This window comes from Chelmon rostratus, chromosome 19 (assembly GCF_017976325.1).
Source record: "Chelmon rostratus isolate fCheRos1 chromosome 19, fCheRos1.pri, whole genome shotgun sequence".
Lineage (NCBI taxonomy): Eukaryota > Metazoa > Chordata > Actinopteri > Chaetodontiformes > Chaetodontidae > Chelmon > Chelmon rostratus.
The window spans coordinates 20245235-20259161 of record NC_055676.1 but is presented as its reverse complement, the minus strand read 5'-3'; the positions used below and the strand labels follow the sequence as shown (position 1 = coordinate 20259161).

The window sequence follows — 13927 nt, the reverse complement described above, 5'->3', positions numbered from 1 at the left end:
ATCATCAAGAGAAAACATTAAAACATATTTTACTCTATTTATGTCTCATACATCACCGTCATCACACAGGTCATTTCATATGTCTTTTTTGTTTGTTGAGAGAAAATAGACAAATAGACAAAATCATAGAGGCGACGAGACTCAGCCAGGTTCAGTATCTTCATATCAAACACCAGCAAAGGTGTCATATTAGGTGAATATGTTGTATCGTTTTCTTAATGAATCCATTGATGGTTTGATCCTTAAATGTCAGAAAAAGAGGAAAAAAGTCAAAAATCCAAATATTTACAGTTTATTATCACATTGGACAAAGAAAAGCAGCAAATCTTCACATTTGAAAGGCTGGAACATGAAATGTTTTCTGACTTTAATGCTGATCAAATTACACTGATTCATCTTCTGATCTTAAACTATTGATTAACTGCTGGTTTTAGCTCTGATGTGTTTTTTTTTTTCCTCTCTGAAGTTTCTTTTAGCCTCATTCTGCTCAGTTTCTTCTTCTTTCCCAGTAAAAGAAACTGATCCTGAGTGCTGATGAGTAAAGGGAAGTTACACCGCAGACAGCACAAGCAGAACTGTGTTCTAAGGACAGAAAGCACCGATTCATCACTTAAATTATGAGAGAATGAGGACATTTACAGCAACACATGTACAATTACATTTGACGACATCAGAGGAACATGCATCATTTCCATTCAATCTGGAGGTCCAGAGGTGTAAAGAAAATCAAACGGAGATAATTAGGCACTTTGGATATTTGAGTTACTATAAAGCACAACATGTTTAAATCTATGAAATGGCAGAACTGTGTTAACACATACACAAAACATGCAACATTTAAAACTCTGCAATGGGACATGCTTATTTTCAGATTGAGACATTTATCAAACAGTATATATATATAAAAAAGTGTGCAATTAGAACAATCCAAACAATCGTCACAGCGGGCGAAGAAACAGCGAGAGAGAGGACGATTCGTCCTGATGGTTCCAGGCGGACGATAACGTCGACGAAGCGTCTTCTCCCACATTCACATCGGACGCCAGTGTCAGCCAGGAAATTAGCGGCAAAGCCTCGGCTACAATCACAGTATCTCTCTCTCACACACGCACACGCACACACACACGTTCAGCTCACTTTGCATATTCAGACCAGTTTGAAGGAACAGTTTGATATTTTCAGAAATGCACTTTCTCGAGAGCAGTTAGACAATAAGCTCATGTAAATGTGGAGCTACAGCCCGGACACAGTTAGCTTAGCATAAAGACTGGAAACAAGCTAACAAAACCCGCCTACCAGGACCTCTAAAGCTAATTCACGTTTTATCTTGTTTAAGTGTAGAAACATAAGGTTGTTGCTTTCATTGGATGGAGCCAGGCTTGTAGTTACCCCTGCTTCCAGCCACTGTGCTATGCTATGCTAACTGGAACGTAGCTTTATAGTTATCCTACAGACATCAGAGTGGCATCAACTTTCTCATCTGACTCTCGAAACAAGCGAATTTCACAAAATCTCAAATTATTCCGGTAAGTAGTATAAAACATTTCACCCTTTTCTACTCGCAGGCTTTAAAACCAGACATACACAACGTCTGACAGCTGCACAGATCTGCAGCAGGCTGGAGGTCCCAGTCGTGCTCCTGTGGTCCAGACTGGGTTTGATTCTCCAGTCTAAATGTCATCTTGAGCACCAGAACTGCAGCGCTGTCAGTTATCGTTCTGTGTTTGTGGTCAGCGGTCCAATCGGGTTTAGCTGTATCCGTCGTTCCACTCCATGACTTTATCGTATTCTTGGATCTTCTGCTTGATGTGCGACAGTTTGCTCTTCAGGTACTCGCAGCGCTCCTTCTTCTCCAGGAAGGTCGGGTCCTGGGAAACACAGAGAGGAAAAAGGTTTTATTCTCAGACAAACCAGCCAAACCATCACTTTAATGATTATTTTTCACTGTATTATTTCAACTGTTACTTCTGTATTTGTCTCATCATCAACCAAAACCAAACCTGAATGTACTAACAAATGTGAATCAATCCGCCGCTAAAAATAGTCCCCAACAAATGTTCTATTTCCTCCTGTTTGAGGAACATTTGGTACAAAATAAAATGAAATAACTCTAAAAAAGGAAATTGTATATTCATGAGTTGTTTTTTAAAGCTTTACGTCTTCAGTAAGAATCAGTCGGAAAGTAAAAAAACATTAAGACAGACAAACTAACATATTGTTGGTTTTGATTGTTTCATGAGATTAATATAAAGCTGCTGCAGACAAAACATCGTCAGGCTCACATTTTTCTTCCTCTGGTACTCCTGAAGGATTCTGTTGATGCGATCGACCTCCTACAAAAAGAGAAGAAGATGGTATTAGACTCAGATGGACCCCTGAAATACACGCTGTGATGCTGTAACATCAACCTCCTGGGTGGAGCAGAGGAGGAATGCGAGGGTGGAGGGGAAGTTCGGCAGGAAGCAGGAAGTGCAAACGCAGGAAGTTATGGGAGATGAACAACAACAAGAGTTGCTGCAATGTTCCAGATAAGAAACGAGTCTGTGTGTAAAAGGCTTCCTCTGGTTCACATGAAGCCAAACAGCGATGGATTCAGTGCAGCAGCGTTTGTGACGCAGCATCAGACTGAGGGGGTGAAACTCTGCTGTGGCTGGGTGGAGGTGACAACACATGAAAACTGGCCTGAAAACCCACTTTTGAACTTGATCGTTTGATGGCCTCAACAAGCTGCGCCACGTATGAGTTCATCAGTGTGTAATTTTTAGGCTGCTGCTGTTACAGCAGGTGCTGTTTGTCTGCACTATGTGAAACATGAATACATATAATGAGTACTGCACATTCAGGTGTTAAAAGGTACTGCTCCTCCTCCTTTGTGTGTGTCAAACTACCAAAATACTGGATCCTAACATTCCCACAATGCAACCGGACTGCAGCTTTTGTTAAACCCTCCCTACGCCATCTTTCTGCAGTAAAGTCTCCATGACAACTGTGATGACTGTTAGTCTCTCAGATTCACGAGGAAGACGTTAGCGTTCGTTTTCAGAGGCTGATTTGTCAGCTGCTCTTCACGTGGACGGCGTGCGCTTTAAAACAGAGGTCACATCTGAAAACAAAAGGCTAAAAACGAGATACAGATGCAAATAGGATAATGACATTGAAGTGGCTCTGCAGCGACTCGGGCAGTAGAGAGAGACGAGTTAGGACAAAAGACGACGGTGGCGCCTCAGCTAAGAAAATCACGTGGTGGCGGTGTTATTTTGAGAAGTGCAGGAGACACGAGTAACCAATCACCATCTGGCTGGTGGGGTTCTGGGGCAGGGTGCGCATCATGCCATCCATCTCGTCAAACTTCTTGAGGGTCGCCTGCACCTCTGAGTGCAGCTCTTTGTACTCTGCGTACTGGTCGTTGAACACGGCTCGGAACTGGTCCCGCTCCTCGTCGGACCGGATCGTCGGGTACTTCCTGCAGAGAGGAGGTGGAGAGTCACACGTCAGCAACAGTGAACTGTGTTACAGGTACACGACATATGACCGCAGCAGTAAAAGACACGTTTGTTCACAATATCTCATGATGTCGAAGGGCTGCAGCAACGTTTTCTGGTTTTATTAGCGAGATCTGTTGCTGTCGAACAAACTGCGATGACGACTAAACGACTCGACCACGACGGCTCTCGGCCTGCTGCCAGTCGCTCTGAAGCGGATCATCTGTGGTCTGAAAGCAAACCGACCAACCACAGGATGTTATCATCATCCAGGACAGGAAGCCATCTTATAACGAAGAGATGGAAATACTCATGCAAATCAGCTGGTAACCACGGTAACAGCATGTGAGTGCAGGGATGTTCAGTTAAAACTGCAGTGTGTTGTGTTTGTTTGACTCCAATAAAATGTTAAATCTTGAATATTTTCTGGTTTCTTTACGAAATATCTTTGGGTCGTGGATAAAACAAGACATCCGAAGACGTCGTCTCGAGCTTTGTGAAACACTGATTGACGTTTTCTCACAATTTTCTGACATTTTATAGACCAAACAACTAAGCAAACAATGGAGAAAATAACTGACAGATTAACTGACAGTCACTAAAACGGTACAGTCACAGATTAAACTGCCACTCAAGTCAATACAACATATAACACATAAAGTTTTCCTTCATCCAGAACAAATAAACTGAAGTGCAGGTGTGAAAGTGACATTCAGTCTTCTGTGAAGTCAGACTGAGTATCTTTCGTATCTGTTGATATTTTAAAGCCCAAACAGTGAATGAAGACAACAAGCGTTGGATTAATCGTTAATCTCAGCCCAGCAAACACAACTCAATACACAGTATATTGTATTTTTTATCACCACTCACGCTATGTAGTCAGGCAGAATAACAGGTTTTGGGATGTGTCCTGATGGAATAGTTCCCTGTAAAACCTTTGGTGGACCCGCTTTAGGAGCAGCCTGGATGGGAACGACTGAGGAGCCCTGAACCTGTTCTGGACCTTTGGCCGCAGGAGCTGAATCCGGAACCATCTGCAGAGACACAGCAGCACAAAAACAACTAGGTGTAAACAACTGTGCGGACTGAGCTACAGAGTTAAACAAAACCAGTGGTGATATTCATGCTTTCATCGGGCCAAATGTTAGCGTGTGACAGGATACCCACCAGAGACTGTGCAGCTCGCATGTCGGAGGGATGCATCTGTGTGCAGAGAGCAGACAAAAATATAATCCAGTTAGCATGTAGCTGATGATGCTGATTTAATATGAAAGGAAAAGTTTTGAAATTTTGGGAAATATGCTTTATTGCGTCCTTGCACTCTCACATCTGGCCTATCCCTTAAACATGAAGCTACAGCCAGGCGAGTGTTAGCTTAGCTTAGTATAAAGACTGGAAGCAGGGGGGAAAAGCTAGCCTGGCTCTGTCCAAAAATACACCAACCCATTTTATTACCTTTAGACTTAGCCATGCTAGCCGTTTCCAGTCTTAATGCTAAGCTAAGCTAACCGACTCTTGCGTCGATCTTCTCATCTAACTCTCAGCAAGAAAGCAAATAAGCGTTTCCCAAAAATGTTGGACAATTCCTTTAAGAGACCAAAAAACGGACAAACAAGATCCCAAAACAGTCAGAGTTTGATGATGTGCATCTCAGAAACGAGCACAGCCACGATCCCCAGGTAGAACTCAGACTCCGCCTCCTCACTCCTCCACCTCCTCACTCAGCCTGTCTGCAAATCATCTACTTTGCCGTTGAACTACAGTCTAATTTATGACATATATCACACAGCATCATATTTATTACTTTATATGAGGCAGCAGCAACTTGATGACTGCACGGTGAAAAGTCATTTTGCATTCTGCATCACACAGACGTTTGTGGGCTTAATAATATATCTTATTATCTTAATTTACATTGTGCTCTTTACAGTAGATGCATTGCAAACACACTAAAACAGGCAAAGCGACACATCGGTGAGCATGAGGCGGTGCTTCGGCCTCACATGTGGTTTTAAATAATAATAACTATTACTACTGCTGAAACACAACAAGCCTGATTCTCCTTTACAGTCATTCACTCCCATTCAGCTGTTTTTAAGTCATCAAAGTGAAAGACAGTGTTGCAACAATCCTTTAAGCTTCAGTAGACTCTCTGAATGACTGTGAGGACTCGCTCTGAGGACCAACCCCTGTTAACAAAACAAACAAAACTGCAGCAGGCTGAGCTCTTACCTCCTGGCCGTAACTCTCCCTGTGTCTGCGTGCAGCTTCATGCCTCCACAGCTTTAGGCTCACCATGGCTCCGATCAGATACACAACCATGGTGACAAACAGGAAGATGATGGCCGCGGTCTGGCCCGCCTCTGTTCTGCAGAACGCCCCATTGATGACATTGTTAAAGGCCGGGTAGGAGCAGAGCCCCCCGCGGGTCGTGTCTTGGACATAAACAATGCCTGGCAAACAAAAAGCAGACGTGCTTTTATAGAACGTATTTTATAACTTTCCATTTTCTGAAGAATTCTGTTGAAGAACAGCAGCATCTGTTTCCAGCAGTGGTGGAAGAAGTACTCACATTCTTACTTATACTTAAGTAAAAGTATCACGGATCCAACAGCACATATTTATCCTGTTACAGGTAGAAGTGTCATCAGCAAAATACACTTCAGGCATCGAGTTCTTCAGTCTCATTCAGTGCTACACAATTCTATAAATATCACATTATAGGATGATTATTACAGATGCATCAACGTATGAGCAGCGTTTAACTGCTGAAGGAGGAGTTAACGTCATGATCAACCATTACTAGGGGTGTAACAATACATGTATTTGTACTGAACCGTTTCAGTACATGACGTTCGGTTTGGTACAGGGCTGTGCACGTGCAGCCTCTGATGATGGCTACTGCTAGCAGTAAACCGGAGCTTAAAGACCCCCCCCCCACCGGTCACTAAAGTCTCCTGCTTGGGAACACTTCGGCTTCCTGGTTAAATATTGCAACGGAAAAAGACAGGTGGATAAAGCGAGGGCGATGCTAGCACCTAAAACGGCACATATATGCACATCCATATATCCCCCAACTGCAAAGTTAGCAAGGCGCTATCTTGCCGTACCCGTTACCTCTGTCCCCAGTGAGAGGGTACTTTCAACCACTGGGGACATTGTGACCAGCAGATCTGCACTTACTGCTGACAATGTGGACAAGTTAATTTTTCTGGCAAAAAATATGAAAGTTGAGTAAAACTGAACAGGGCTTCATGCTGGAACTGTTATTGCTGCACTTGTTTTGTTAAAAGCTGTTTACAAGGAATTTATTTTTTTATTAATATTTCACACATTTGTTGTTTATTTGAGAATTTTATTTAACTTACTACCAGGCAGCACTTTGCGTTTATTTCATTTTCTACCTGTTCATATTGGCTCTGAAGAGATCTGTTTCCAGATCAGTTTCACAGCAGGACATTCAGCTGGTAGCAGTTTAACACCGTACGTGGTCTCTTTCCAGTAAGTGCAGTAAATATCTCAAAGCCTGCACAAATAAAACCAAACTATGTGCATGGACACAGGCTGAAATGAGCGTTACCCACCTGCTGCCATGTACAGCACAGCCAGAGCCAGGTTTATGGTGAACTCTGTCAGAGGCCACCAGGAGGAGTCCAGCAGGATGGTGCGGTAGTACATGGTCATCCCCAGCACTAACACTATCACAGTCACCAACCAGGCCAGCCCAGCCACCACCAACACAAACGGGGTCTTGGGGCCTGTGTAGTAGATCCCACCTGTGCCGGCACCGTAGAAACCCGCTCCAGGATACGAGTTTTCAAACAGGTTGTCTTTGTGGATGTAAGCGCAGACGCAGGCGAACACCGCTGCCCCCAGCAGGAGCTCCACGCAGCCCAGAATCCTCAGCAGCCCGGCCCAGGACTTCATGTAGGCGTAGCGCTGATGGTACTCCTCCACCCGCTCGCTGTAGGTCAGACCTGTGCGGTAGGTGCGCCCTGACATGGACTCGTGGCCGTCCCGTGGCTCCAGAAGCTCCTTGCGTGAGTTGTAGCTGCCGCCTGAGCCGCCATAAGGGTCCCGGTATGATCCATGAACGGAGGGAGACTGTGGAGGAGAGCAGCGCACCCCCTCAGTGGTGCTGTTGTTGTTGTTGGACGAGGAGGCGGACATGGACCAGGGCTTGTTACTGCTGCGGTTACTTCCTCTGAAGAAGTTCTTCCAGGAGTCGGGGATGAAGCGGTGGACCGGTTTGATGTCGAGGGCAGGGTCGGGGTCTTGGTCCGCGTTGTCCTCGCTGCCGCTGGGATCGAACTCGGGGCCCACGGGAGGCTGGTCCGGCAGAGGCGGAGGAGGGAGGGGGTCGGCGCTCTGAGCGTGGCGAGCGGCTCTCTGCTCCCTCAGCGGCGGCAGATCGTCGGAGTCGGCTCGTGGTAAGGAGCCCTGTGGAACCTGGTCATAGTGGGGCACCTGGCGGACGCGCTCAGTGCGTCCGTAAAAGCCTCCTCCATAGGACATGAGGATGATGATGGTCCCTGAGAACACACACACACACACACACACACACACACACACACACACAAACACACACACACACACACACACACACACACAATTATTTCTCCTAAAACTGAAACAATTAACTGCTCGACAGGAAACTATTCGTCTAATTGTAATAACTGTTGAAGTAATTTTTCAAGCAGAAATGCAAAATATTTGCTGGTTCCCGCAGGTCAAACATGAGGATTTGTTGCTTCTCTCTGTTTCATAACATTAGAAATGAAGTTCAGAGGTTTTTGCTGAACTTTCAAATACTTCTTGCAAATGGAATTGCTTAAGAACGAAGCTCTTTGGAGCCAGTATGGACAAGATGAACAATAAAACCCAGTAACAGGGTTTGGAATTAACACACGTGCATCCTGTTTTAAGACTGGTTTAAGAAGTCTCCAATCAAGAAAATAATCAAAAATGAATATAACGGTTAGTTGCAGCCCTGTTTGTAGTGTTCACTGCCCAGCTGTTAATTTAATATCTAGCTTGTTTTCTTTATGTAAAGTGTCGTTAGGTTCTACAAAAGTGCATCAAACCTAATTATTATTACTACAATAAAAGGATTACATTACAAATGATTATTTTCATTATCTATTAATCTGTTCATTCATCAATTAATCCAGTGGCTCTGTCATGTCCTCAACTTATAATTTTTAATTGTTATCACTGACGGGAAGAAACCAGTATTGATGAATCTGCTTATCACTTCTGTGATTAATCGTTTGGTCCAAAATGTCAGAAAATACTGTGAAAACAGTCCAAAATCCAAAGATATTCAATCAACTTCCAGGAATGTTTGCGCTTCTGCTTGAAAATGAATGATTCATGCAAAACTGTTGCCAATTGTCTGTCGATCAACTTATTGAAGCTTTCGTCATATTGTCATCAATTCTAATCATTAACAGAGCCGAGTGGGCAAAGAAAGAGGAAACATAAAAAGGAAGAAACCAGGAGGTAAAGACAAGTTCCCGACTGATGATAAATTCAAATGAGACATTGGAGAATATTCATGCAGTTGGAGTCTAACAGTTGAAGTTAAGCCCAGAACCTGAGGACACCAGAGAAAAGCCCTCATGACTGAAGATGTTATCCCAGCATCCTCCATGCAAGCTGAGTCAAGAATGCACTTTTGTGCTGCAACAAAATCAGCAGCACAAATTCCCCTCCTGTTGTATTTGACCCAGGAGAGCTCAACTTACCGTTAGCTGTTGTAGGCAGCACAAAAACACACTCTTGACCTTAAAAGCCCATTTCTTATAGTGGACATGATCTGGAGAGGTAAAAAATAATATGAACTGAGCCTGAATACCTCTTTCACACGCAGTCACTCAACACGACTTACATTGGCTTGCAGGTCAGAATGCAAACCTGGTATGAACATACAGTGTGCCGAGGAGTCACCTGCGAAGACACAGATGTGAAGATGTGAAGAGGAGAGTGTGAGAAAATATACAATCACCATTTTCCAGAGCCAAAAGTGACGTCTTCATTGTTTAACATTTCACAGCCCAAACATATTCAATTCAGGGTGACAAGAAAAAGAGAGCAGCAGCAAATCCTGACATGCAACGAATAACTTTAGGACTTAATCAATACTCAAAACTGTTAAAGGAGCACATGGTTTCATCCTGGACCACAGGACAATAACATGCCTGAGAACATGAATATTCACTTAACGTACTCTGTACTCTGTTTAAAAAAGGAAAATAAAAGTGAAGCGAAATTTTGGGGCTTGAACACATGATCAATCGGTTTTCGGAGTTAACTGATTGATTGTTCAGTCTGGAAAACCTCGTAGGATTTTGAATTCAGGAGTTCTGTGAGTACTGGAGTATTTTCACATAACTGTATTGGTACTGAAGAATAAGGATCTGAGTACTTCTTGCATCACTGCTGTGAACTCTGTTTGTACTCGTGTATCATCAGGTTGAGTCAGAGTCCTGTACGAGGAAACGAGTCCAGAGTCAACTCTGCATCATAATCACATGAAGCTGTCGTATAACAAGAAGTTTTGTTATAACAAGATGATGATTTTATTAATATGAATCAGTATAACAGTAACACACAGCTGTATTATATTAACATGCAGCTGTATTATATTAATATGAGTGTGAATAACAGTAGTATTAATCAGTATAACAGTAGTATTAATCAGTATAACAATAGTATTAATCAGTATAACAGTAGTATTAGTCAGTACAACAGTAATATGAATCAGTTTAGCAGTAGTATTAATAAGTATAACAGTAATATTAATTCAAGATTCAAGAGTCTTTATTGTCATTGAGCATATCAATGAAATTTTCATTGCAACCCCCATGTTAGGAACAGATAGTAAGAAAAATAAGAAAGAATAAAATTAAGATAACAACAATAAAATAAACCAACATGCAATAAAAATATTCGTAAAAGCAATTAAAAATATACCAAAATGAAAATATACTAAGGCAATAAAATATACTAAACAATAAACAATATAATCAGTATAACAGTAGTATTAATCAGTATAACAGTAATATTGATCAGTATAGCAGTAATATTAATCAGTACAACAGTAATATTAATCAGTATAACAGTAATATTGATCAGTATAGCACTTATATTAATCAGTATAGCAGTAATATTAATCAGTACAACAGTAATATTAATCTATATAACAGTAATATTGATCAGTATAGCAGTTATATTAATCAGTATAACAGTAATATTGATCAGTATAGTAGTTATATTAATCAGTATAGCAGTAATATTAATCAGTACAACAGTAATATTGATCAGTATAGTAGTAACTGCACCGAGGAGGTGCAGGAGGCCTAACGACGCTCCGACCCTGCGGACCTTCAGCGGGCACACAGCCAGAGGAGTCGGTGCAGGAAAAGTCCACTAAACGCTTTAGTTTGACTCGTGTTTAGTCTTTGTGCTTCTTTATGTTCTTTTGTAAACGTTTCACAGGCTGTAACTTCACCAAACCTCGTTCTGGATGACTCTTTTCTACGAGTTGAAGCTAGTTACGATAACAGCGAGGTAAACTTCAGTAAGTTAGCTAACACAGCGGTCAGTTTAGCGCTGACTTCACTTCAAAAGGTCACTTTTCACACCTCAGTGGGCTCCTGGCTGATTAGCACCTGAACGCGCTGATTAGTTGTTGTTTTTCGGGATGTAAATGAGGTCCGCGGCGGCTTACCTGGCTCGCTTCTCTTCCTTCTCTTCTTCTTCCTCCACTTTCAGCAACATGAAACCACAGGTTTCCCTGGGACGCGACCACGTGACCTGCCCATCCCTGTGACGTCACTCAGAGGGAGGGGAAATTTACCTGTTTTCAAAAAGGCTGAGCAGCACACCTGAGGCAGAGGCCACCTGACACTGCGACGGTCTGCCTCAGTGGTGAGCAGTGCTGGAATGTAACTAAGTACATTTACTCAAGTACTGTCCTTAAGTACAGTTCTGAGGTACCTTACTGGGTACTTACTATGCAAATATTGTACTTACACCACTACATTTATTTGACAGGTTTAGTTACTTGTTACTTTGCAAATCTATATTGTTAATCAAAAATATAACTAAAATATTATGATATATTTTTAAAGGTTAAGTTACCAGCGGCAGGATAAATATTCAGTCCCTTTATTGAAGTAAAAGTAGTAATAATACATGACAATACTCCAAGTAAAAGTCCAAGTATTCAAGATCATATTTAAGTAAAAGTACTGAAGCAAATATTGTACTTTTTACTCCACTACATTTGTCTGACAGCTGTAGTTACTAGTTACTTTGCAGATTCCTTCCTGTCCAGTGAAAAGCTTGTATCTCCAGATGTTTGTTAAACTGAAGGATGAAGTTTTCCTTCATGTGTTGAGAGATCCTCGTCCTTCTTCAGCTAAATAAACTGTTTAAAAAGCCTCTTGGATCAGCTGGAAAAAGCATCGTCACAAAGCTGAAAACAGGCTGTTTTTCTGAGATACGAGGTTCTCACGGGACAGCCACGCCACAAACATATGATGATCTTATAGAATATGATGCATTGCTGTAGATTGAACCAGCCAACAGTATAGTAGTTCAAATGAGCTCAACCTACAGCAGTAAAATGCAGCATCCACATTAATGCAGCAGGAATATTAATCCACAAACATCAGATATGATAGAAAAACACTGAAGTAAATTCTGCTGATTCTTACATACTTTTATTAAATAATGGTTTGAATGCAGGATTTATAGTTGCAGCAGAGTGTTTTCACAGTGTGGTATTAGTACTTTCACTTAAGTCCAGGATCTGAATATTTCCTCCAGCAATCATGATCTGTGGGGAGTTTCAGGACAGCTGGCTGAGCACTAGATGGCGCTCTGTAGTTACAGTAGAACAGATTGCTAATAAACAAACGCTAGTTGTTGTTATAACACCAGCATGTTAGCACTGACACTGCGAGCATGTTAGCTTGCTATCATCAGTATTTACATCCAAGCACTGCAGCACCTCAGTACAGCCTCACAGAGCCGCGAGCATGACTGCAGACTCTTGGCCAGCTCAGCGATGAAGAGGAGGATGAGGCCTTTGTGCACAAGTGCCACTCCCACTGCTGTCTCAGCCTTTGTGTGAGAGGCATAAATTTTCTGTCTTTAATGGCGTCCTGGTGGACAAAACTAGAAGTCAAAGCGTTTTCCTCCCTCCGACCATCAGCTGACTGTAGAAAACCAGCTTTTAAGTTTTAGTTCACGTCTCTCAGTCAGATTCCTCCTAATTATATTAACCAGTACAACCATCAAACATTTGACGGCCTGCTCTGGCGTGAAACATTTAAAGGCTCCGTCAATGTCGTGTCAGAGGGGTCAGAGGTCAACACGGTTGGCTGCTTTCCCGCAGAATTTGCCTTTCTTTGTTCGCCTCCATTCACAGCGGCACGGAGCAGCTTCCAGGCTGAGACGACAGATCAGCTGAGCAGAGCTTCAGATGCTCCTTTAAAAAGGAGAGTAAAACTATCATGGAGGTACAGATAACATCAAGAAATGTCCAGAGAGAAGCGGCAGGTCGTTCCTACGTGACTTTTCCCCACCAGATTCAATAAAAGGACGAAAATAAGCCAAGTACAAGTACCAAAGTACTTGTTATTATTGCTGTTTTGTAGCCCTTTTGTTCATTTTTATTTATTTTTGTTGCTGTTTTTTTTGTTTTTAGATTTCTGCTTTTGTTTAATGTGTTAAGTCTTTTTGTTCATATTGCATTTTGTATTTTATTGATATCGTGTTATTATAAATTGTCTTTTTTCTTGTCGTTGTTGTTGACTAGAGGGCTTGTTGACTTTACGGAAGCTGATGTGGATCCAGATAAAAAATGAAGTTGCAGTCCGCCGGAGCCTGAAAAGGCTTTTACTTTGAAATCTAGCAGGATGTTAATGACTGTCGTAGCTGAAAAGCTTCAACTTATTAGGTACACGGGGCAACGACCCGAGTCACTGGCTCCTACAGCTATGAAATTTGGGTTCACCTTCAGGCAAAATTTCTGGGAAATTTTGAAAGGGACACGGGGGGCTACTGCCGGGGGAACCATCTCTGTCAACATAGACATGATCATCTTTCACTGAGCAATGATTGAGGAGCTGTAATCACATTAAGTCTTCTGGCGGGGGGGGGGGGGGGGGGGGGGGGGGGGGGCTTTGCAGAGGGCTTTGCGAGTGAGGCGGGAGGTGTAGAGGTCGTGGAGGGAGGGGAGAGAAGCACAGACAATCTTCTCGGCTGCTCTCACGATGTATTTTAGTATATTGGTACATTTCATTGGTATATTTTATTGTTTACTGTTTATATACATTTTAGTATATTTCAGCTGCTGTCGGTTCTTTTCACTGGTATATTTCACTGTTTATTGTTTAGTATATGTTTATTGTCTTAGTATATTTTCATTTCTG

The 13927-nt window shown here is 42.3% G+C and overlaps 1 protein-coding gene across 3 annotated transcripts; it reads right to left on the bottom strand.

The window, feature by feature from the left end:
• Window positions 1-437: 437 nt before the first annotated feature.
• On the bottom strand, window positions 438-11267 carry marveld2a (MARVEL domain containing 2a). 3 transcript variants are annotated; one of them, XM_041959628.1, is made up of 9 exons: window positions 11215-11267; window positions 9340-9431; window positions 7067-8014; window positions 5715-5935; window positions 4650-4685; window positions 4353-4516; window positions 3292-3463; window positions 2283-2333; window positions 438-1868 (listed from the first exon to the last, which is right to left on the bottom strand). In XM_041959628.1, the coding sequence occupies exons 3-9, from the start codon at window positions 7995-7997 to the stop codon at window positions 1749-1751; spliced, it is 1695 nt and encodes a 564-aa protein (XP_041815562.1). In that variant the 5' UTR covers window positions 7998-8014; window positions 9340-9431; window positions 11215-11267; the 3' UTR covers window positions 438-1748. The 3 variants fall into 3 exon arrangements, with proteins under 3 accessions (XP_041815562.1, XP_041815563.1, XP_041815564.1); XM_041959629.1 differs by having other exon boundaries at window positions 9373-9431; window positions 11215-11258; XM_041959630.1 differs by lacking the exon at window positions 11215-11267 and having other exon boundaries at window positions 9230-9366.
• Window positions 11268-13927: the final 2660 nt, after the last annotated feature.

Coding starts and splice junctions, on each gene's coding strand:
- marveld2a (XM_041959628.1), bottom strand. CDS start 7,997: ATGTCCTATGGAGGAGGCTTTTACGGACGCACTGAGCGCGTCCGCCAG. Junction 4,686..5,714: donor GGGAGAGTTACGGCCAGGAG/GTAAGAGCTCAG, acceptor CTCTGCACACAG/ATGCATCCCTCCGACATGCG. Junction 2,334..3,291: donor AGAACCCCACCAGCCAGATG/GTGATTGGTTAC, acceptor CTCTTTTTGTAG/GAGGTCGATCGCATCAACAG.